Here is a 25,736-nt window from a genome sequence, read left to right on the forward strand (position 1 = left end):
TTCACGGATTTGGCCATCCAACTCCCCGGCAGCGGCTTTGATTGATGACTTCTTATAACCGATGAGGTTACGCTCGCAACAATATCGATATTTCGGATCATACTTTATAACTTTATTTAGCTTTTAGCTATTAATAGGTTACCCAAATATTATTCTTCTGTATTAGTTAAGAAGGTTCTTTACATGAATAAACATAGATTATAGTTAATTCGACTTAGTGACATATAAATGTCACTAAGTCGAAGTCGAAGATATAAATCTTAAAAACGAAGAGTCTTGCTGTAATAATACATAAATAGGTACATTAAAGACTAGCTGTCGCCCGCGACTTTATCCGCGCGGAATTAAAAAAAAACTTAATTAGTAGCATATGTGTTCTTTCAGACTTTGTTCTATATGTATGCCAAATTTCATCGAGATTCGTTCAGCCGTTTTGGATATATATTCAAACAAACATCCATCCATCTAAATATTTGCATTTACAATATTAGTAAGAAGTAAGATTATTGTCTTATTAAAACAACCTTAGCTTAGAACTTCGTACATACAATATAATCAAAAATAGAGTCAATTAAAACTTGCCTATATAAAACAAGTTCGCGTCATAGTTTGTACAGCGGCAAGTGGAAACATTGGCAACTTTCTTTACGTCCCGCCGCGGCCTACAAACAAAAATAAAACTCCCGCAAACTAGATATGGAAGTTTGATCAAAGCGGGGAATGGAAAGAGCTCTACATTTGTTGCATACTTTTTGCAAATGCATTTGATCTACGTTTACATTTCTCTACTAACGAGTGTGAAATTAACTAAATGTAAAATGCTATGTATTTTGAAATTAAAAAGAAATGAAGTCGGCTAAAAATTCTACAAATAACGAGACGCTATTTATAGTTCCGTACCTAGAAAGGAAAAAAACGGAACCCTTATAGGGTTTGTTATCCGTTCGTCTGTCTGTCAAGAGCCTTTTTATTAAGACAAAGTATTTTTAATGGATTATATATAAGATGACAAGGTCAAGAAATGCCAAACTATTACGACTGATAGAAATCTATTATTGAGTCGCCGCTAAAAAATGTGAAAAAAATACATAGATTTTGTTAGGCGTTATAAAGAAAAAGCAGGACCGGATGATATGTTAATAATCTTTTTAGTGAATAAGCGATACATGTTCGTGTGTTAAAGGCATACAACGGCAAATGGTGCAAAGCCGAAATGTACTTAATCTGGTTGTTAAGTCAAACTGCGGTTGGAGTGCGCCGGCGGGCAAAGTTATAGCTTTATTTATGGCGGCTCTGCGACACTAGTACACCACAGTCCACTGCTGATTAATGTTTGAAGTACACTCCACAGTACGAACACACAGTCCTTCCTTCTATGTACGTTCAGTACAACAATGGTTATTTCAAGCTACTATTATATACGTTAACATGAATTTCCATTGCCGAAAAACCTTAGCAAGTTTTTTTTTTTTTTTATAAGAGAAGGGGCAAACGAGCGGCGGGAACACCGAGGTGATCAACTACACCCATGGACATCTGCAACAGTTTCCTTACATACCAAATAAGAACAATTAATGCGCAAAATATTTATAAGAATATAAAATAAATTTCAAATAAATATTTTAATATTTAAAGGATACATTAATATTAAAACGAGTTGTATAACAATTTTGTTTTGTTTTATTAAACATAAAATGTGAAAGATTTATTTGAATGTGTTCAGAACACATTCGAACAGCTGAAAAGTAATATGTTACACGATCATTTAAAACATACCAACACTTTTGTTGTGGAAACAAAAGCGAGTAATGTGCAATTTAGTGGTGCAATGTTCCGCTAGGGGGCATGCCGAGAGCTGTTTGACCCATTTGGGACAAGTATCTGTAGTGTGTGATCAGTATTTTGTAAGTACAAGTACATTTTGCATATATTTGAATATTGTTTCAGTGTTCATCATCAGCTCACTATACGACCGTACCGAGGGGCTTGGAGCCTACCCTAAGTTACGGGTGACTAGGCCATAGTCAACCACGCTGGCCAAGTGCGGGTTGGTTGACTTCACTCATATCTTTCCATTGCGATGTTTTCCTTCACCGTAAGAACGTCGGATAAATGTACATAAGTAAATCGGAAATCGAAAAACACATTGGTACATGGCGGGATTCGAACCCAGGACGTACAAGCTGTCGCCCGCGACTCCGTCCGCGCGGGATTAAAAAAAAGGTTCCTAAAGGGTCAATTAATCAAATTTCTCTCGCCTTTTAAACCTTCCCTAGAACTCCACGAACATTTCAAGACCAAGATAAGAAAATCCGTTCAGCCGTTCCCGAGTTTTAGCGAGACTAACGAACAGCAATTGATTTTTGTATTTGTATATTTAAAAACAGAATATTAACTCAACACTACGATGGATCAGTATAATATGCTGCTATATACCGCAATGAATTCTGATAAGGTTGTCCCATTTACTAAAAGCATGAATCCTATAGGCATTTGCAAAAAAATCACCTCGCATACGAATAACAATAATCATTCTTTACAGCAAAGCGAGGTAACGCCTGCAAAGGTAAATAGGTTTGGCGCACGCCTACAGCCGTTTATTGACTTTTTTTATCATTTAACGTATCTTTATGTTCAATTCACAATTCTCTGATAACATCGACAATGTTATTTGCTTTTTACACTTATTGATATTGTCTATTATTGAAAATTAATTAAAATCGATTTTGTCAAAGATAGTCCAAAATTCAGACAAATATTTAGACGTATTTCAAATAAAGTTTTTAGATGTTTTTGGTTGGATTTTCACTGCCAAAGCATCTGCACAGAGAGAAATCAACACTCATGTAATTTCTTTAGATCAGGGGTTCTCAAACTTTTATTGCTCAGGGACCACTTTCATTCTTCTTAGGTGAGACTACTATATAAAAACTAAGACATCAAGAATCGTTTTAATTACATCTTGAGACGCTTCACAAATATCTTATATTTTTTTCCATATTGATACGAATAATTTTTTACAGCTTTACCGTGATTGACCTACAAGATCGTAGATGTTATTGTACTGTCTGCACCATAACGGCGACACGCGAACTAACCCCACCACCAGCGCTCGTCGCTCTCACTGCATGGTTACAAACGGCTCACTTTTTTGCGGACCACTTGTTGGGAACCATTGATTTACATATAACTATATGTTGTAGTTAAACTAAAAGTAATAATAACGATGTTATATCAGATGTAAGAATTTAACTGTAATTTAACTAGGTTTATATTCATTTTAAATGTCACAAGATCGTAAAGTTTTATAGTAAAAACCTTGTAAACATAACAAAACTATTATATGGACGGTCATAAAATATTACGCGGGAAAGGACATGAGATGGATGCGATGGATATTTATATGTCAAAAGAAATTTATCTCAAGGGCCATTAAACCCAACGAAGGGAGCGAAAGATGGAAAAAGTAATGAACATATTTACATAGAATTTAAATTTCATCAAATATACCACATCATATTCATTGCATTTCATCTTATCGTAATATTACACTCCGAAATACTTACATTTTAAAACAAATTAACTCCGTTTTTTATATAATATATTAAAAGATACATTTATAATGTTTTTAATATTCACATCTAGTATTAGGATATTTATAATTAAATATATAACGGACTTCTATCGTTCATATCGATGAAATACTCGAGACGAGACGGGGTCCGCGGTCTCTGCCTACCCCTCTGGGTTACTGGCGTGAGTTATGTTGTAGTTGTTGTTGAAATATACAAAGCGCTATTCTAATCAGTATTAGCTAATAGTATGCGGTACTATTAGTACGTTCGGCCGCATTGCGAGCTCGCTGCATTGGCAATGAATTTTACACAAAATTATCTGCAACTTGCCACAGCTTAGCAGTCAATTGTTATTCAGTAAGTTAGTTGTAAGTATTGTTTATTTTCAGATGTTTTTTTTAAATTTTTCTAAAATGAAAAGGAAAATTTCACGAAAGTTAACAAAATGTACATTAATTCATATATAAATGTTTAGTTTCATATAACCACAAAATTAAAATTGAGCTTAAATATACTTCATCGTGAGTTTTCATTGAAAAAATCAACAACTAATACACCCTATACGACATTTTAAAGGGTAATACAAAAAGAAGAAAAGAGATGGCAAAACATTTTATACAAATGTTTCGTCAATGGAAACATGATTGTTCATAACATAGCACCAACGTCGATGCCTGTGTTTTACATCAATATTTTATATAGAGGCTACACAGCGACTGGAATTGGTAACCCGTTATTAGGTTAGCTATAATTCATGTGAGCGTGTAATTCAGCACTTGCGCATAGAATTATTCAAACCATATATTACAATGCACAATCCAATTGACTGAATTATTATAAGCAAAAAGACATTCGAATTTAACATTTTTATCAAACTTCGAGACAGGCCGACATAAATCTAATAGTATTATAAAACAGTACGAAGCGTCAATAGCCTAATGGTTAAGGGTACGGATTTCCGACCACGAGGTCGGGGGTTCGAATCCCGCCATTTGACTATTGTCGTAAACCATATCCTAGCACAAGCATAGACCTTAGTTGGAATGGTTAAAGAAATATTAGTAAATCTACAAAAAATCTGCTAATATTTTAACAAAAAAAAAATCATTAAATTAGAAAATCCAACTGGCCGTACCTTCATGCAGTACCCATTCGCACACTCAAAAGAAGAATACGAATTAATTTGCACCTGACGCGTCAAAATCGATTTATCGTTGATTTCTGAGACCGAAATCCCTGTATAAAACTTATAGTCATCCCTCTGATTATCTTTGACAAAACATAGATTACAATATGTTTTAACCGGAGATTATGGTTTCGGAAACTAACGATCAGTCGTATTAGGTTGAGGTCACAAAAAGAACACCGTATATCGTATATAAAGGACCGTTAACACATATCAGTAAAGTCCAAGCACTGGGTAGTTGGTGACTTATGCGCGCTGCGGTGCACCGCGGACCACGTCTATTAACCAAACGCTCCAAGATTTATGGACCAGCTTCAAATTAACCGCGCGCAGACCGTATGTATGAACGTGATTAAATACATAACATTACTCGTGCAAGATATCACTAAAAACAGAATGAAACAAGAAATTTAAAACTTAAATATGTTAGAAACATTAATACAGTTCCAAACATTGAAATTTGCTAGGATTTTAAATTAAATCCTACGTAACAAGTTCACGCAAATCTCTTAGCAACTTGTGTAGATTTGATATTAACAATATACGTAAACTACGCGACTGTTTAAATAAGCATTAATTAACTCTGAGTACTGCAGTAAGATCCCTAAAATAATTTTGATTAATAAAATTCATGCCCGGTTCTTTTACAAATTATCTCCAAATATCAGATAACCAAATCAAAGTTGAATATGATACATGCATTATCTAATCAAGTGATTTGATCCACCGGCCAGCGTGATCAATGGGTTAAATGATTAATTGCATTAACCCAATTACGCAGTGCATTATGGAGATTATCAAATGAGGATATTAGATTTACAGTAATAGCGTACAATTAGTATAATGCAAAAAAACAAAGAGCCAAACCATAAAAAACTTAGCTAATTTTTGTAAACATGTTGTCAACATGTTTGTTCATAATATCAGTCACCGGCAGTCATAGGGTTAAAACGCGTGTCTAACTAAACAATGTTCAATTTTTTTTGGAGTTATATAGATATGTTTGTCTATGCAATTATTTATGTGAATGTAATAAAATTAAACATCATTGAACTCTTCGGATATTATTTCTATTTTTTTTGTTTCTAATGTTACGATGTCTAATGTTTATTTTGGTTAAAAAATTAGTAATTTAATTCGTTTATTTAATGAAGGCGTCAATTAATCAGGAGCACTCAACTCTGCGAGATAAAATGAATTAATTACGCTGAGAGGTCTGCGCAATGCTATCTCGTTCCACATAGTCCTTTATGAAATACATGCTTTGTACAAATGTGGTTGAGGTTTTATAAAAATGTTTATTATTTTCTATTGTATTTATATAAAAAGTACAATTAGACAGATGTATATTGTTTCAATTATTAATTAAATAGTAAATCCTGACTATAAATATGTCTATATACTATAGTTAGTAATTACTTAAAATGATGATTACGAACAAATCAAAAATAATTAACGAATACTCTCATACAACATATTCTGAGAAAAATACGATCTTCTTGAAAACTACATCGCTCTTCGACCTAATTAGATCTTATAAAAACATCGATTTTACTTCTAGTAAAAGCAAATGAGTTTAAAACCTTTTAATTTGTCCTTTCTCTAAATACAATCTAATTAACGGAATTCGTTACAGTGCACAATTACTTCAAACTAACGTAACGAATGTACAAATAAACAGTTTTTTATCCAATGAAATGCAATTTTACGTTACAATAGTCCGTATAGAGGCGAACTGCTATTAGTTCGAGAATTTACTGACCAGCTCAGAGCAAACAGTGAATACGCATTTATAGTATGGCAATTCCAAAACTGCTAAACTGTTCAGATACTGTCCTGTAGTAAATCATACGATGATTTTTTTTAAAGAAAAAAAAACGGTATGTTGATAGATCCAAACTCGTTTTACCAACAATACTAAAAGCAAATAGATTTTTGGTAGTAAATTCCATATTTAAAGACAGGATTTTGTTTTTTCGAAAGTGTTTCGTGTTTTATTGATTTTGGACAATGATGTAATCTGTTAAGACATATGGAAAATTTTAGAACTTTTTTTTAAAAATTTAATAGGAAAAGGATTGATACAGTATACGCCTCGAACAATTAAGAGATTGTTCTTTGAATATAGTCCCTTGCATTTCACCGGCTTCTTTTATAGAAGAGAAGAGAAGAAAGAAGAAAGAAGGAAGAAGAAAGAAGAAGAAGACGGTTTAGTTTTAGTATATAGTTTATAGTATATATATATATATATATATATATATATATATATATATATACAAATTTGTTACTATATGTAAAGATCATGCCAATGTTTTGATTTGATAAAATAGCATAGAAATAGTACTGGTATATTTTTGTGCTGGTCCACCTCAATTCTCTATTTATACGTAAATCAATATCGGTTTGCCCGAACGTCTCTTCACGAATGCATTTAAATTGGATGCTCTATTGCCTGGAGAGAAAAGCTCGAAAGCCAATTGAATATGAATAAATAAAATAATAAATCGTTAAGAGAACGTGATTCGTGGATTTATACCTTTTTATTAATCTCACCGTATTCTAATCAAATTGAAAATTGGTTTCGATTGAAAAATGAAATCATGAACGCATATAGATTTGTACGCCTTGAAGGTCAAGGTCATTCTAACATTTTTTTTATCATAATTATCTGTTGTTCTTTGAATTAATCTGTACAACAATGAGGTTTATATCGCAAATAATTACTTATTTGGGCAGTTAACAAAGCAAAATTTAAATCCGAGTTCTCACAGCCAAATACGATGATATCATTGATATGTAAATTTACTCAATTTAGATTTTTTTTTATAAAATTTTGGTACAACTTCGTTCATTAATTTTTTTTAATAAATCAAAAAAATAATACAACAAACATTGGTTGTTCGTTCAAAAAATAGGGTTGTCATTTCGCACAAATTCAGTGAGTTATACGTCATAGTCAAATTACATTTTGGGTAACCTTGTCATCTGACACGGGATCCGGAATCATATTACCAGATAACTTTTTCGTTTTTGTTAACAATACAACTCTGTCTATATATTTATAAAGTGTATGTAGTAAATATTTTAGGGAAAGATTTTTTTATAAAACTATAATTTAAAAAAGTGACCAAAAAACCTGTTCATAAATATATTTTTATCTCTATTTTTGAAAGTTTATTCAGCAGTAGAGACCCACGTTTATTAAAAATAGCTTGAATTTAAACGGTTCTTTTATCTTTTACTCTACAACCTTCGGGCAAATACACACCATAATTAAAAATGACATAAATAATGCACTGAACGTATTCCATTCGACTTCAATAGAAGCCACATTTTAGTATCAACAGTAGGTAATTAAAATAAGTACATACATAGATTGAGCAACATAACCTACATATTTAATTTAAATGTATTATATGCATAAGTGTTAATTTGGTAAAATAACTTGCAAACAAAAAATAAATAAATTTTAACTATGAAAGGGTAAGTTTGCTACTAATAACTTAATTTTCAACAATTCATAAAACTATATTTAGGTCGGTGTACCATCATAAATCTTCTTTAAGATAAACTCCATTTAGAAGTGCAAAAGTTTGCGAGACGGCGAGCATTACGTCGCCGCATCGCTGTCACATTCTTATTAGGCTTGTAACACACAAGCGCGAAACTGAACCGATGCGAAATTTGATATGAAATTATCTTGGTTTGGTTCTTTCTGAGAATCCATTTAGGATATAAGAAACATAATCTATTGTGGAAGAAACTCTACCTCTATATCACTTTATGTATCTCCGTGTACCACAAGAACTATTCTTTAGTTTTGTTTCGCTTCGCTCTGGGAATTGTGTACAACAGGCCTTTTACAATATAGCGTAGCTCCGGGATAAAGCTTTTTCATTCATTTTCTTTTTAAAAGTTCTTTAGTTTTATCTGACACTAATATACTGCACTTTTGTACTGGATATTTTGATTTTATATCTAACAAAACGATTGCTGTGGAAATAATCGCCTTTTGTTTTTTTTTTTTTTTGATTAAGATACTTGCCGAACAGATAAAAATATGTTTAAAAAGAACAATAATTTCTTCTTTGTAACAGTAATTTATATAAAATATTCCCAAATGGTATTCGTTTCCATAATTCAAATGGCGTTCAGCCACCATTCCTGGAATTAAATATTCTCAGAGGCTTCGCATCGCTCGAGAGGTTCGGGTTCTTATTGAAATATTATAAACATTTCAAATATTTTAAACAGCCCGCTGCTATTTCTAAATCACGAAAACGGAAATCTTCAGCTGTTGCTGATTAAATTATGTTAATGCCTCTGCAGTCAGCATTTGTACTACGGGTAGTGAAGTGATGAACCAGAAATCCAGGCCAGTAATAACTCACCTTGAACATGGACCACCAACGGGTTTAAACAAAGTCAGTTGCGCGACCGAACAATGCGTAATAATGTGTAACCGATTTTATTTAGTTTTCTATTATTTCTATCCATCTCACTAATGTTACAAAAGCGAAAGTTTAAATGGATGGATATTTGTTAGAAGGTATCCAGAACGGCTCAACGGATCTTGATGAAATTTGACATACACGTAGAACATAGTCTGCAAAACACATAGACTACTAATAAAGTTTTTTTTTTAATTCACGAGCGACAACTACTCCAAAATAATTGCCAATTGTTACCAGCATTACATTACGTCTAGAATTTTCGGCTTAAAAATTGAAGAGGCATTGATATCGGAAATTTCGAGACGAATTCCCCTCGATTAAAACTGTTGGAAGTGGGGTATCGATAAAGGCCGCAGTTAAATGACTTCGCCGCTACGGCCGTTAAAACTTCATTGTTCATCGACTATTCATCGAGAACTTGCAAGCCTTTTTTACAGCCATAAAATTATGTTTATATTTTTGAAGTCAGTCACAATAAGCAGACGCTTCATCAGCTAACGTCCTAAGACAAATGTTGCATTCATAGATTTCAATATTACAAATGTAGTTATGCAATTATGTCAAAACTTATTAAATATTTTAAAAATCTAAGCTGTTATTTGAGCAGATCACGTTACAAATTTGTCATATTTTATTATGAATTCTGACGGAATAAAGATAATCGTGTATGAAGCTTGAATTTAAAATTTAGGTTTGGGATATTTTTGTCGGGAAAATATGATAACCGGAGAGTACTCGTACAATATGCAGGACCCTGAATGAAGCCACAACTCTTAAATAATTTAACCCGCCGCGGCTTGGTAATCGGCAACTTTTACTTATTCAATATATCACCTACGGGAATACAAAATATAAACACACATACATCACATCTGTATTTCATTGCATTTTAGATTCAAAATGTAACTTACTTGTTGAATTAGTAAATTTTAGATTTAAATAAAAAAATACAATTTCAACATTATATATTTTACTATCATCATCATCATCATCAGCTCACTATACGTCCCCACCGGGCTCGGAGCCTACCCTAAGTTTAGGGTGATTAGGCCATAGTCAACCAAGCTGGCCAAGTGCATGTTGGTTGACTTCACACATATCTTTGAATTTCTTCTCAGATATGTGCAGGTTGCATCACGATGTTTTCCTTCACCGCAAGATAGTCGAATAAATGTACATACGTAAATCGAAAAACACATTGGTACAGGCGGGATTCGAACCCAGGACCTGCAGATTGCAAGTCAAGTGCATGACCCCTGAGCCACCGATGCTCTCTACTATTTACTTTGAAATACAGTAAATTAAGAGATCGGGCCAATACGTTTTTTCGAAGTAGAAGGTAGACGCATCGGCCGAACGAAGAACAACCCGTTCGTTTCGACTAGCGAACAGGGACAGAAAAAATTCAAACCTTGAAAAAATCGGCGCCGTATACATAGGTATAGTGAATGAAATGATTTGTTTTAAATTAATATGTATTGTTTAACTTAGGGTAGGCTCCGAGCCCCTCGGTGGGGACGTATAGCGAGCAGATGATGATGATGATGATGATGATGTATTGTTTACGAAAGTTCTATGTATCCCAGTTACTTTATGTTTGTAATAATTTACGTTTATCTACGCAATAAAGCGTACCTATATCACATTTTATTTTAATAAAGATCTTAGGGCGGATGAATTTATCACTGTCAAGTAAATAACCGCCCTTTGCCCTTAATTGATTTAGCTCTTGTTAAACTTTAGACACTGATCATTAAATTATTATTTATTACTACATTGTTGCAAAGTTTCATCGTAGCTAAACCTATCACTAATAAACTTTCGTAGAATCAAAATAATAAAACTACATAAAGAAAATGGTTGTACCTATTTCTGATTTATTATTTCGATAAATCTTAATTCTTACATATATTATACATTCCAATGTTTAGATGGATGGATGGATGGATGTTTGAAGGTATCTCTGGAACGGCTGAACGGATCTCGATGAAATTTGGCATATAAAACATAGTCTGTAAACACTTAGACTAATAATTATGGTTTTTTTTAATTCTGAACGGAGACGCGGGCGACAGCTGTGATAATAACTTCATTTGACATAGCATCTATAACTTATAGACGTGTGAACAGAGACAACTGTACACGTCAGTGGCTATGCAATATATTGTGTGGGACATCTTCATAGACAATAAGGAAACATCTAACCGCTCAGACCACTCTCTAGATTGCTGCGATTGAAACGTTACGTTCATGAAAGGCCCATATCCTTGATAATGATTGACTGTGGTCCTTCTGAATAGTTTGTCTTGTGTCTGTCCTGAGAATAATAGCCTTCCGTCATTAAATGGACTGTTGTTTTTATACGTTTGAAAACGTAAAATTCTAAACTATTTTTATAGATGTTTTTTCTATATTTCATATTATTTAACAATTTTCAAAATACGAAGCGTTAATAGCCCAATGATTAAGGGTACGGTTTTCCGATCACGTGGTCGTGGGTTCGAATGCCGCCATTCGACTATTGTCGTTAACTATATCCTATCATAAGCCTAGAGCTAAGTTGGAATGGTACAAGAAATCTTAGTAAATAAACAAAAATCTGTTAATATTTTCATACAAAAAAAGAAAATATGCTTAACAGAAAAGGGCAAGGCATTTCCATATATTTCTACCTCTATCGATCTACCTCATACTTAGAATAGACTTTAACACAACCAACACTATATTCAGTATCATCATTATTTCATATGTTCCCTCTGTATTCTCACAGCTGTTAATTCACTCTGACACAAGACAAGGCCTGTCACTTCACAGACGACACGACATTTCATTTTGGTTTGACGTGTGCTATCCAGACATGTTTTACGTTGATTACGTCTTCCAAGTCGGCTAGTGTTGTTCTACCCGTTTTAATTTTTACTCAAGATTTTAATAAATAACATAATGCAAAATTCAGATTTAAATTGCAATACGAAAAAATGCTACAAATACCTTCGTTACTTTTTTGCTATCTGTACCATAGTAAAAAGGAACCGTGGTTAAAGATTTTTACGCGTAGATAAGATTGCGATGCGCTCGGATCGAGGTCTACAACTGTTGCGCTGCCAAATTGAGTTTATCTGGAGAGATTTATTGAAGTTTTACGTGAGGGAGATCATGTAACATGTTACATGCGATCCTTTTAATATCACATGTAGGTATTAACACATTTTAACTGCTTCTATGTTACACTGATTTTTAATGACGTAATCAATGACAAAATGGATATTATTTATTTGTGTTCTAGCGGTCACCTGCGACTTTCTCGGCGCAAAAAAAGTAAATCCTCGTATGCCCGCATGCATCAATTACCATACCTTCAAAGTTTCATCAAAATTGATCCAGCCGTGGCGGAGACTACCCCGAACAAACGCTGATTTGCAAACAGGCTAAAATTTAAAAATTATTTTTTTGGTATAATCAGAGCAAATATATGTGCAAAACAGGCTTCTTTTTAACTCTCCATATTTTTTAATTATATCGATAGAAAGATAAAATTATATCTAACGAAAAGTATAAGATAATGCTCATCATCATTTAAAAAACAGAAGATTACTTTAATATTTTTATTTTTCAAATTCTAATATTTATCAAGAACTACGAAAATATTTGTTTTCCAAAAATTAACAAAAGATTTGTGAAAATGGACATAAAAATAGTACAATTTTACTTACTTTGAGACTTCAAATATTTTTGAGTATAAGAATTTGAGCTTTCCTATGGAATCGTATAATTTACATGAAAAACATTAAAATGCAAACAGCGATATCGAAATCATTATAATTATTGAGGATAACAATTGTTAATATTAATATTTTAAATGCGAATGATTGGATGTATGGATCTTGGTTAGAAGACATCTCGTGTACGATAGCATAATTCTCGCTGAAATTTACCATATGTAGAACATAGTTTGGCGGAATACATAGGCTACTAATTATTTTTCTAACACTGCACAGACGGAGTCAGGGGCGACAGTTGTTCATAAAGTAGGAAAGCTATTGCTTCGCACTATTGTGCACTAAAATTCAGCCTGCATTTTTTTTATACCTGTCTTTAAGTCTTGCCCATTTCTTCTTTTACTAGGAATGACTAAGGATGGTATGAGAAGGAACCCGGCCACTTTCCAAATTGTGCGCCATAGAAACGTTCCTTTCAATATAAAGCAGGATTCTTAGCCGATATCCGAAGCCGGAAATTACTGCGCACTACAATAGAAGCCATTTCAGAATAGTGACAGATAACGGTTAAAAGGGTTTTTGGAATATTATACTTGTTCAATATGCCTTTCTGCCTATTATATAACTTTAAAGCAAAATTGACAACCGATTTACCGTTGGTTTCTGATGTTAAAATCTCTGTATAAAACATAGCTAACAATATGATTTAAAAGAAGATTTTGATCTCAGAAACCCACGGTAAATCGTTCAAGTGACCCTTATGAATAATTGTTTTTCGTTCATGTGTTTGGAAATCATACGAAAAATTTTCTTTAACCAACAAATATAATACCAATAAAAGCATTGCTATTTAAAAACACGTTAAAATGTACATTGTATCCAAACACATTGGACAAATAAATCGCATAACGCGATGTAGGTCAGAGAGTAACTGTCCGTAAAAAAATTGTGAAATCCCACTGCAGTTGGTCCCAGTGACATGTTACAACTATTTATTATACGACTGTTGTATTTAACTGTACGATGGTAACATTTGCTTTATAAATATTGTGTAATGAATGAAAATGCAAGAATATTATTTTCTACTAGCTGTCGCTCGCGACTCCGTCCGCGTGGAATGAAAAAAAAAAATAGTTCCCGGCAATAACTCGAATTTTTCTTACCTTTTAAACCTTCCCTAGACCTTCACAAACATTTCAAGACTAATGTAAGATAAATCCGTTCTGCCGTTCTCGACTTTTAGCGAGACTAACGAACAGCAATAATTTTTTCATACATATAAGATATAATTTATATATCATATGTATTTTACTAGCGTTGATTTTGCATAGAATTTTACTAATTGTAACGGAAGATAAATCAATCTGGATTACTAAACCAATAGCCGATATGAGTGATTAAAACAAGGACAGAGAAATTATGAGTTTATTACAAAGTAATATTTCAAATAAATATTTTAAAAAATCACAATAAAAGTAACCAGGTTTATTCCGCTCTTGAACAGTGCGATCGCGGAGGCGGTCGACTGAGCACAGATTTTTATACTTTTACAGATAGTATATAATATTTGCCTAGGTCCTATTTATAGCTTACCTAGTGTGACCTATAAATGTGATGACCTTATATAAAAAAAATATAAAATGAATCCGCATATTTTAACTTAATTTAGAGTATTGTAATATTAAAATCTGTTTTTTATGCATTAAATCATTGTCTTAAAATAACAGACCTGTAAACTATATCTATATTAATTTTAGTAACACAAAGCACAATTAATGACGCGAAAGTGTGTGGCAGTTTTGATCGGGGCCATCCCAGACGGTCTTATACTGTCCCAATTTGTGAAATGCTCAAAAAGGGCGTTATTAAGCACCCGAAACCGACCTGCATGTATGCGTAGATGTATGAATGTAGAAGAAGCTACAGAGAGGTCAGGACCGCGCCCAATGATGGTCCGTGGACTCTGCCTACATACAAAAAATATGCAATTGTATAAGTGCACTTTAAGAGAAAATTTTGGCATATGAATAAAACTACATATTTAAATTGTGAATGCGGCGAATTTTAAATTATAAACTGTATCTTCCAATTTAAAGTTGAATCATAATTAAAAGGCGAGGGGCGATGGCTGGCATTAATTGAAAATGCAATGCCGTTTAAACAATAACCAAGCGGCGGCTGAGCCTCCAGAATTAATCCCGATCGGTATTCTGCCATCCTTCAATAAAGCTCTATTTTGCTATAAAGATTAATCTAAGAAATCTAAGACGATTATACAAAAATTAAATCGAATTATTTAAAGTTAATAATCAACATTTTAATACAAACATCACACAAGGCGACTTAAATTGTCGAAACTATGGTTCACGAGATTTGAGTTGCGCGCGCTCCATACAAATAAGGTTAAATCGTCGACGCGAATCGTCTATTCGGTCAGTACAGGTAAACCGATGTGAACCATCGTACATGTCAACTGCTTCGCTCCGCCATCTTGAATATTGTAACGTCGTCTTACGACGATCTTTTTTTGGCGATGCGTATTGCGTTAGTCGCTTGGCGATTAAAATCATTTGCTTTTAAAGATTTAAGTTGCTTTGTGTAAGGTATTTTACACCAAAGTTATTAATCGTGTTATCATTACGTAGACCTAACCATACACATCGCGAAATAGACACTCATATTATCATTAGTTCAACAAACCAGCGCCGTCTCTGAAATGTTAACTATGTAAACAATGGCTTACATCATTAGACATATATCGACAAGAAAGGGTTCAATTGTTTTGATTATAATGAGATATATTAAAACTACTGACGCCTGCAACTCCGCCCGCGAGGAATTTAAAAAAAAACTAATAAGTAGCATATGTCTCCTTCCAGACTATGTTCTACGTCTGTACAAAATTTCAGTCGGATCCATTTAGCCGTTCTGGAGATACCTTTAAATAAACATCCATCCATCTAAACATTCGCATTTATAATATTAGTTAGTAGTAAGGTGTGTTATTAGAGCCAAGACAAGTTTGTTATAATATTTGTAGATGTCATAATCCGAATAAGTATATTCCTCTAATTATTTTTAACATCTCTACAAAGTTTTTTTTAATATGTCACGAGAGTCGGCAATTGTTCTATTTGTTTTAATTTAAAACAATGGGAGAAAGCGGCACTCGCATCAGATAATAAATAAACGCATTTCACGCGACTGCTATACACAATTACCTACTCACTAGTGCAAATAAAAATTGTACGAAGCCATTTATACTAAAGCCAGTTTTCATGTACATTCTTTGATAAATTTACATCATAATTTTTCCGGTAGACTAATTTTTATTAAGACGCGACATCCTTTAAATTGATAGCCCTAACCGCTTGTTGTCCTCTTTAATTAAAAGTTTTATAAAAAAAGTTAGTAGATAATTAAAGAATAAGAACTCCGTAAATAAAACTGAATAATACCTATATTTAGTTCATCAAATACATAGCGTTGATATGTTCGCTTTGCTAAACAAGATTTTGCTTTCGTGTGAACATATCTTTACCTCGTATGTCTATGAACAATTGGCCAATGGTTTTAATCTGAAGATAGGATTACAGTTTATCCGTACAGATTTAAACTTTAGCTTGAGTTGTTCAATACGATCGACTCTAACATGGATTACAGATTAGAAGCCAAATCGATTTGCTTCTATTTTGTCGACATAAAATTAGAACCATAGTTTGCCTCTTTCGTCATAGATGTAAGAATTTAATAACCATGGTTAGTAACATAAAAAACCGTCAAAAGAAAACAATTTAATAACGATAATATCTTTATCCATTTATTACGCAACCTTCACAGATTATTGCTGGAAATGTAATCAAAATCTAAGCAAATAACAGCATCCGTATGATACATATCCTCTGGGATCAATAAACGCGCAACACTTAAACAATAACGCGACGCCATCGCTCCTGCTTGCACTGAATACTCCGGCTTGAAAGTTCAAAGACCTTGTTGGATATCTGCTTGTATTTATACTTAGCGAAACGCATGTTCAATGAAGTTATTAACTAAAATAAACCCCACTTCATCCTCCTATCTTTATTGTATCAATATTTTTTTCCTATTTAAATATTTGCGAACATCTCTGTCTTGGTTGTATTTTATTAGAAGACATGTTAACATGTGGTGACAAGATTACACGCTTCTTTTCCTGTACAATATAAATCAAAAGGGAAGTTTGATTTTTATTCCAACACATAATATTAAGCTTATAATATGTAATTAATTTATTAGGTCCACCTTTTTGTATAAACTATACAATATAATATTCTAGAAAATATTCGTCATAGACGAAGTAGTGATTTACACAACGTCCGAAATTATCTGGTTATTGTATTATTGAACTTTAAACATTATTAAAAGTCTTTGTCATCTTATTAATTTTACAAATACATATTATAATTACAAATGTTTAAATGGATGGATGCTTGTTTAAAGGTATCTATAGAACGGCTTAACGGATCTTGATGAAATTTGGCATACATATAGAACATTCCCATTAATAATATAAGTAAGATAATCTGGAAGAATACATAGGCTACTAATTATGTTTTTTTTTTCTTTTAATTCGTAGGGAACTAACATTAATTTTAAAATAAATAATACACATAGTCTTACTGAAAAGCTAATAATTCTAAAGGCTGGTGACTCGGGCGAAATGCAACTCTAGTGGAATTGATGAAGTAACAGGATTTGCTGAAACCTATCCGTGCGGCTAGATTAGCGGATGAATTGAGGATTACCGAAGTCCGATTGCCACTCGACCTTAGTTACGTTGACTATTTGAACTAGGAAATTAGATTATTTGAGATCGACAAGCTTTGATTTTAAATGGAGAATCCAAAATGGTGTACATGGTCAATAAACAAGCAAAAACAGTGCGTTAAGAAGATCCACAGAGAATTCTAATTTCTCAAATACAAGTTGGAACTTCATCAAAAAAATGTTGGCTTCTGTAAAATAAGTTACAATGAAACAAAGAATAAATAAATCACGTCACTATATCAAATCAATTTCAATAGGAAGCTACAACGATAACATCGCGGAGCAAAACTGTTTTACAACGGTGCCTCAATCAAAGCGGGAGAAGCAATTTGCGACAATTGAAAATAAATAAATGACCGTCGCTGTTTCGATTTGCCCGCGCCCAATCAACAACGACTTGGTCGGCCATAATTTGATTTTTTTAATAATATTTATTACTTTAGTTTCTTATAGAAACCAATAATATCAGATCATAAAAGAATATTCAATTATCATCTTACCATTTCTAGAAATAACTCTCCGCAGCATATGGCCCAATCGACGCGCACCCATGCACTTTCTCTGTTCACGGACCACTTCATCCAAACAGTCACTATCAGTCGCTGTATCATCTGCCGTGTCATCTTCTGACACTAGTGATTCACGCTTGTGTATCGATCTTTTATCGCTAAAACTTAAAGTCGGTTCACTCGCTCCTAAACTCTTTGGTTCACCAGCCCAAGCATCCAGTTTCTCAACGTCGTTAAATAAATCATCTAAATTAGTTTCTAATAAACCTTTGGCACTACATATCACTTCACGATGTAAATCTCTTTTGGTAATTATTGCATCAACGCTGGTAGACAATCGTTTCTCTCTTTCACTCCTCGTTACTTCTTCCATTTCTTGTTTCTCACCGTTGTTTACATCTGTTTTATGTTGTCTATTAGTTCGTGGTTTGAGTCTCAAAGAACTCTGTGTTACTAGTTTGGAAATTTTATTACTTTCACTTTTTTCTTCGGTATTGTTCACGTCTTTCATACCTAAATTTTGCTGAGGATGACCTCCGCGGAACATATTTGATAACACGATCATTTTTAACGCCTTCAATGTACCGATGTATGTTAAAAATTCCATCACTGCATTCCTTTTTCATTTCACTTTCAATGACACTTTGCACTATAATCAAGAGGTTTTGTGATTGTTACGGAAACAAACTATGACATAATTATAACAATCAACATAACTTTAGTCAGAAAACGTTTATTTATGACAGATATATAAAAACTGGTCAAGGTTGCAGGAGTGCACTGGATGCGGGCGGCACAGGACCGGGCATTGTGGCAATCGATGGGGGAGGCCTACGTCCAACAGTGGACAAATTTAGGCTGATTATGATGATAATGATGATGATATAAAAACAAACAAAAATCTCAACAACTCTAAACTAAACTGTAGATCAGTGAGCCAACAAAATCATGCCATCCAAAGCGGAAACATAGGAGATGCCCTGAAACATTGTTTAAACCCTTATCATAATTCTTCTAAGGCAACACACAATCCTAAATGTTACTGGTAAAATAAAACGTTGCCATGTCGCCGGAAATAAAGAACCCCAACCCCGAAGTTAACATTTTATTTGGGCAATTTCCTTAAGCCGAAGCAATCCCACCGGAGGCGGTGTAAAAGGCTGACTTTACGATTGCTGCCACCGAATCTGATGGATACGCCTCCACTATGAATACGATAAATACAGGTACATATGAAAACGATTAATATAGATAAAAATATTTCGTCGAGACATTAAAACTCTACTTAGAAAGGAGTTATTTATATTCTTGTTTCAAGCTAGAAAGAATATATTATATGTAATAATCAGTCTATCCATACAAAATGTAGAAAATCAAAATCGAATGTATTTCTACCAAAAGATACATGTGTATTTTTCAATCAGTCAAACATCCCGTTCCCAAAACAATTCATAGGAATTTTACGAGTACTTTCACCGAAACTGTGCGTAATCTCAGTTCCGGTCCTAATATCTATTTTATGTGGTCGTCACAAAGCTATTTTATAAGAAAAATAATCGTAAACCACAGCGAAATACAAAGGGACACATATAGATTATACGAGACGCATGACTTTTTACTTATTGAACGATGACGTAAACAAACACTGAATAGATCTAACTATAATATCTCGTGCATCTATATATATAAAAATCAATTGCTGTTCGTTAGTCTCGCTAAAACTCGAGAGCGGCTGAACGGATTTATCATATCTTGGTCTTGAAATGTTCGTGGACGTCCAGGAAAGGTTTAAAAGGTGAGAAAAAACGAATAATTACCGGGAAAACTCTAAAAACTGGCCTTTTATATTTAAAATATAGACGAATGAACGCTGAAACTTGGCATAGATGTAAAACATAGTCTGGAGGAACACATAGGCTAATAATTATGTTTTTTTTTAAATTACGCGCTAACGGAGTCGCAGGCAAGAGCTAATTAATTAAAATAATCGAATTAAAATAAAAAAGAACCATCTTTAAAAACGTAACGATATTCATTACGTGATAATCGTTAACACCTGCGCAGAGCACCTGAGGTATTTCATCGTAAGACATTCATTTAATAACATTAACTAGGGCAATGTGATTTCCATAACCATGTTTACTGTCCGATGAAGCGTAGAATAAATACAGGGCAGAATAATTTCCCGCATATTGTATGTAATTAATATCCTTTTCTAAATGTATAGTCGAGCCATACTACTTCGTTATATAGATTTTTGAATATCAAGAGAAAAATAGGATAAATTTCAATTACACAACTACATATTTCTATGATGAGTTAACAAGTCATGGCTCCATTTGGCCGTTGGTGATATTTTCCTTGGTATCGTGGCTTTAATTGGATCTAAATCAGCAGCCGCACCACTCAATTGGTGCCAATTATATTCGTAGGCACAAATAGTGAGGACACACTTAACACACACAAAACTACATATTTTTTATGATAGTAGCAAATACGAAACGGACATGCATTTTTTTACGTTATAACAACAGCAAATATCTTTTACATACTTCCATAATTATTTTTTGTGATCTATTTAAAACAAAAGAAGGTTCAATAAATGCGCGCACTTATAAATATCATCGAATGTTTGGATGAATGGATGTTTGTTAGAAGGTATTTTGCGAACGGCTGCATGGATCACGCTGTAATTTGACATTGATGTAGAACATTGCCTGGAAGAATACATATGCTACTAATTAAGTTTTTTTTTAATTCTGCACGGATGGTGTCACGAGCAACAGCTATATATCATTTCTCTCTCTCTACAATACAATTTGCAGTATAAACCACAGAGTAGTGTACCCAAGATGTCAATTACAACGCACAAGAATCTCTCCAGGCGTTTAATTGTTTCATAGAGTTTAACGACTCTGCCTTAGAAATTGTCTGTAATTCCCATACTATTGTACATCCTAATTAACAAGCGGGTCACAGTGTATGTTAATAAAATGACATATAACTATATAAAATATTTTAGTGAATTATTCGTTTTTTTTTTAATATTTTATTTTATATCATAGATGAGACTTTATGTAATTATAGAAATAAGGATGTAAATAAATAAATTTTACTATATAAAAAATAAATGTTGACACATTTGCTTCCGTGAAGATAATTTAGTAAACATTAGATTCTTTACAAAAAGCCTTTACCATGTCATATATTACTAAATGCATTTTGCGTAATATTTTATTACGCAACTAGCTGTTACCCGCGACTCCGTCCGAGTGAAAATAAAAAATTAGTAGCCTATGTGGTCTTCCAGACTATGTTCTACATCTATGCCAAATTTCATCAAGAGCCGTGGAGCCGTCCTGAAGGCACTTTCTAAGAAACATCCATCCACCAATCTCAATTATAACATTAGTAAAATTATTTAGGTTCTTTACAAATCCTTTAACAAATCTTATTTTGTTAAATGCATTTTGCTTAGTATTTTATTTCGTAACTTATTCTGCTACATAAATATATCTGCAAATATCAAAAACTTAATTCAAAGACCCAAACGGAAGGTATACGAGTAAGTACAACATTAAAAACGACCTTTTCTTCATAAAATATCACGGTCTCTGGGGACTTCTTTTAACAAGACAGTCTTAAAGACACTCTATTTACCAACACGAATAAAAGTAGTCCTTAGTTTACGTTAGAAAATACACGATTGGGAACGAGCTATGTGGAATTAAATAGCTTAATTATTAAGTTAATATATTTTAGAATAATTTAATAGATAAATGTTTGGGTTTCAAATAACTAGAGAGATTTGATATTTAGACGATCGCCAATTTTGATTTTGTTTAGACAACTTTGACTACTAAATAATTACCCAAAGAGTATGTTATTCTAGAAGTATCATGACCTTAATATATTAAAGGGGAGAAAGAAACCTTTAGAAAAAAACCAGAAACCATTAGATTTTAAATTGTTCGATCGTATATTAAATAATAAAATAATGCAAAAATATTTACATTTCCTAGATTATGTTCTAGAAATATTTAATCGAACACAGCGTACTAAATTTAAAATGAACTAACATCAATATTTTCTAATATTAGAGCTAATTTCTAAATCATCCTAGTTTAAAACACACTGACTAAATTTGTAACACGGAAATATCGGTCTTGTTCCACAAACTTAAAGGTAATTGTTGTATATCACATGAGTATTAGATGTTACTAGACAACACACTACTAAATTAAGTACGATAGAACGATGATGTCAATTGAAACGATCCATAAATATGGAGCAGTTACCATGAACGCGTGTCTATTTGAACAATATAGAGAATTTATCTAAACGTAAACCAAAGCGACATTATTATAACAGTGTACTAGATCGTGTGATGTTATATCGAAACTAAAACAAAAGGTGCCAGTAATGTTACCTAACGATTATGAATTCGTCAGTTTTTAATCAATCTAGTAATTTTATAAATTTTCAGAATATTGTTTACTAAACTATTGACTGACCGTGAGTTGTTGAGCCCAAAATCTCCGTTTAAAACATGTGATCTGTTTCGTCAAAGATAATGATGGATGACGATATATTTAATACAGAAATTTTGATCTCGGAAACACAAAGTGAATCTACTAAATATAATAAAGAACTTTCATCTCACATATCTAACCACAATTTGACAGTTTATAAATTATTAAATATTTGAAAAATATCAGTTAAGAATTTGCTCATGCACTTCGGAATATATCTAGTCTGAATGTAAAATGACGAAGTTAATATATGACCGGTAACATACATACGCGTCCATTTAAATACGACCTCGACTTATAAAGGTACGTATCCTGCAGAAGAGGACATCCCATTTTCCGGACAGAATAGTTATCATATGTGTGAATGTGCGCAAATGTAAACATTTATATACCCTAGTCATAACAGTTTATTCTATTTCATCCTTCTAACATATATCTAACGACGATGCAGCTTTGTTAAACTAGTAATTGTACTATAGTTCTTACTAATATTATAAACTAGCTATCGCCAGCGACTCCGTCCGCGTGGATATATAATAACTTAATATATAGATAAATTAAATAAAAAGCAGCTCTTCAAGGCATAAATTAAAAAAAAAAGAATAAATAATATCCTATGTCCGTCTCCTGGTTCTGGTACCTCCTCACTAATTTTCAGCCATATCTGTAAAGCCGTTCTTGAGTTATAGATAGTGTAACTAACAACACTTTCTTTTATATATATAGATGTGAATATTTAGATGGATGGATGACTGGATGGAATTTTGTTATATCCAAACAACATGTCTCCAACACAGCTGCAGAGATCTCGCAGAAATTTGGCGTATCTGTTAAGCATATTCTGGAAGAATACATAGACTACTAATAGTTCTTTTTATTAATTGTGTGCGGACGGAACCGCGCGCGACAGCCAGTTGGATATAAAATGCAAATAATTTCGCAATACAGTGTTACATACACGTTTCAAGTCGTCACAATCCGTCACACAAGATCAGTTTGCGTACGACATATGTTTTTCATATCATATATCCAGTCTACTTTACCTTGATTATTAGCACATTAACCTAATTAAAATTTAGATCGCTTGAAATCTATTTGAATCAAAATTAATATTGCATTTAGCTTATAAGAAAAAGCAACATTTCCTATCGTACATTTCATTTTCTAATCAAATTCAACCACATCATCATCAGCTAAGCCTAAGTTAGGGGTATCTAGGCCATTGTTAACCAAGCTGACCCAGTGCGGGTTGACTTCAGATATATTTGAATTTCTTCACATATATGTGCTGATTGAGATTTTCTTTCTTCGTAAGAACGAATAAATGTACATGACATGTCATGTTCCAAAAGTAAAAACATTTGGTACATGACGGGATTGGAACTCAGAACCTGCAGATTATAAATCAAGTGTTTAACCAATGAGCCATCAACGCTCTGATGATACTATAATACATTGTACTAGTATTTAGTAGAATAGAGATTCGCAAACAAATGGTGCCGGAACAATCGATGTTATAGACTAATATCTATAAAACAAGCAAATAAACCATTAACACAGATCTGGTAAGGTCAATGCGCTTCGCTCCGTCGGACTGGTTGCCGGCGCAAATAGCGCAGCTATGACATAATTGTGTGAATATTCACATGGTATTTAAGCCAGCTAAAATTTCCGCTCGTATCAAATCGCTTTTAACGAATCCTTGTTATAATAAGGAAACATTTTAACAGGCAAAGTATATCTTGTTGGTATTTTTAAAACATAATTACGATTGATAACACAAAATAATCAAATAATTTTAGACAGGAGAATAATGTAAAGTAATCTTCGTTCAATTCTATTTTGATAGTATTTTTTTTCAAAGTGACGTACCATTTTGCACAGATTACTCAATCAGAGATATTGAATAGAAATTGCCGGTACTGTCTGAATCGTACTTTAAATACGAAAATGAGTAATTAAAAATTGCATACGTAACGCATCAAATAAATTCCAAAAGCTTTCTAAAACTCACAAAAAAATTTAACCCACGACCAGTTTCGAGAAATCACTTTCTCAATTCCACACCTCCGTATATGGCCAGTCAAATCATTGAGTAATTGTAATATGCAATAACATTAATTTGACCATAGCAAATATTACTTTTTTAATTTTTATTTTAACACAATGTTTTTCCTCTAACTGACTGATAATTTTTTCCCCCAAAGTCACGAAGTACGTATTTTTAACATGTAATTTTTGTCAAAAATTACGTGTTCATAAATTCAAACAAATGTTACTAATATTATAAATGTCAATGTTTAGATGTATGGATGGATGTTTGTTTGAAGATATCTCCAGAACAGCTGAACGGATCTTGATATTTGGCACAGATATGAAATATAGTCTGGAAGAACACATAGGCTACTTATTAAGTTTTTTTTTTATTTGTCATAAAATCTACTTCAATCACGTGCTTACATTAAAAAATAAACATCGATAAATTTAAAAATTAAGACAGCTATCCGGATTCTTCAATCACATTCCAGTACTGTCTTGTCTATTTCTTACTTGCCTCTTAAGCCATACCACATTTCAAGGTCGTATCACTAACACCATAACATTGATACCTTAACCGGCAAAAAAAACTACCATATCAAGCGTTAGAAAGCCGTACAATTATTGCATTCATCCATACTTTCTCTCAATCAAAGCTAAGTGCACCCAGCCGTCTATCCTCGTCTCTCATACCAGATACGTATGTGCGGGAAAGTGACAACATACGCTGAAGAAGTGAAGCGGAAACGTTCTTGTATCAGCAATCGGTTATTTTCGGCCTTGAGTAAAAGTATCGCAAACATAAATACTGAAGCAATACTTATATTTGATGAATATTAAAATGCGAATGCATTTAAAATGCTTATTATTTCAAAGAAAAATATAGTTGTTAGTTAATCGTCTGTTAAAAATATA

At 32.9% G+C, this 25,736-nt stretch overlaps 2 protein-coding genes across 6 annotated transcripts in view; both read right to left on the minus strand.

Annotated features, from left to right (window-relative positions):
* The window catches only part of aPKC (protein kinase C iota type), a 111,095-nt gene that overhangs the window by 83,075 nt on the left and 2,284 nt on the right, over window positions 1-25,736 (minus strand). Inside the window, exon 2 of one of the 3 annotated variants that reach the window (XM_013324585.1) lies at window positions 18,244-18,775. In XM_013324585.1, coding sequence (XP_013180039.1) covers window positions 18,244-18,775 — 532 coding nt within the window. Of the gene's footprint in view, window positions 1-18,243; window positions 18,933-25,736 lie in introns of those variants that run through there. The other 2 variants (XM_013324583.1, XM_013324584.1) reach the window with 2 other exon arrangements.
* Window positions 1-25,736, minus strand: part of LOC106126758 (protein kinase C iota type-like) — a 37,144-nt gene that overhangs the window by 1,239 nt on the left and 10,169 nt on the right. Inside the window, exon 4 of one of the 3 annotated variants that reach the window (XM_013324595.1) lies at window positions 631-662. The exons of 1 other annotated variant lie outside the window; for it this stretch is intronic. In XM_013324595.1, the coding sequence (XP_013180049.1) occupies window positions 646-662 (17 nt within the window). In that variant the 3' untranslated portion in view covers window positions 631-645. Of the gene's footprint in view, window positions 1-630; window positions 663-17,048; window positions 17,130-25,736 lie in introns of those variants that run through there. One more of the 3 variants, XM_013324594.1, reaches the window with a different exon arrangement.

Source organism: Papilio xuthus, unplaced genomic scaffold, assembly GCF_000836235.2.
Source record: "Papilio xuthus unplaced genomic scaffold, Pxut_1.1 DF824992.1, whole genome shotgun sequence".
Taxonomy (NCBI): Eukaryota; Metazoa; Arthropoda; class Insecta; order Lepidoptera; family Papilionidae; genus Papilio; species Papilio xuthus.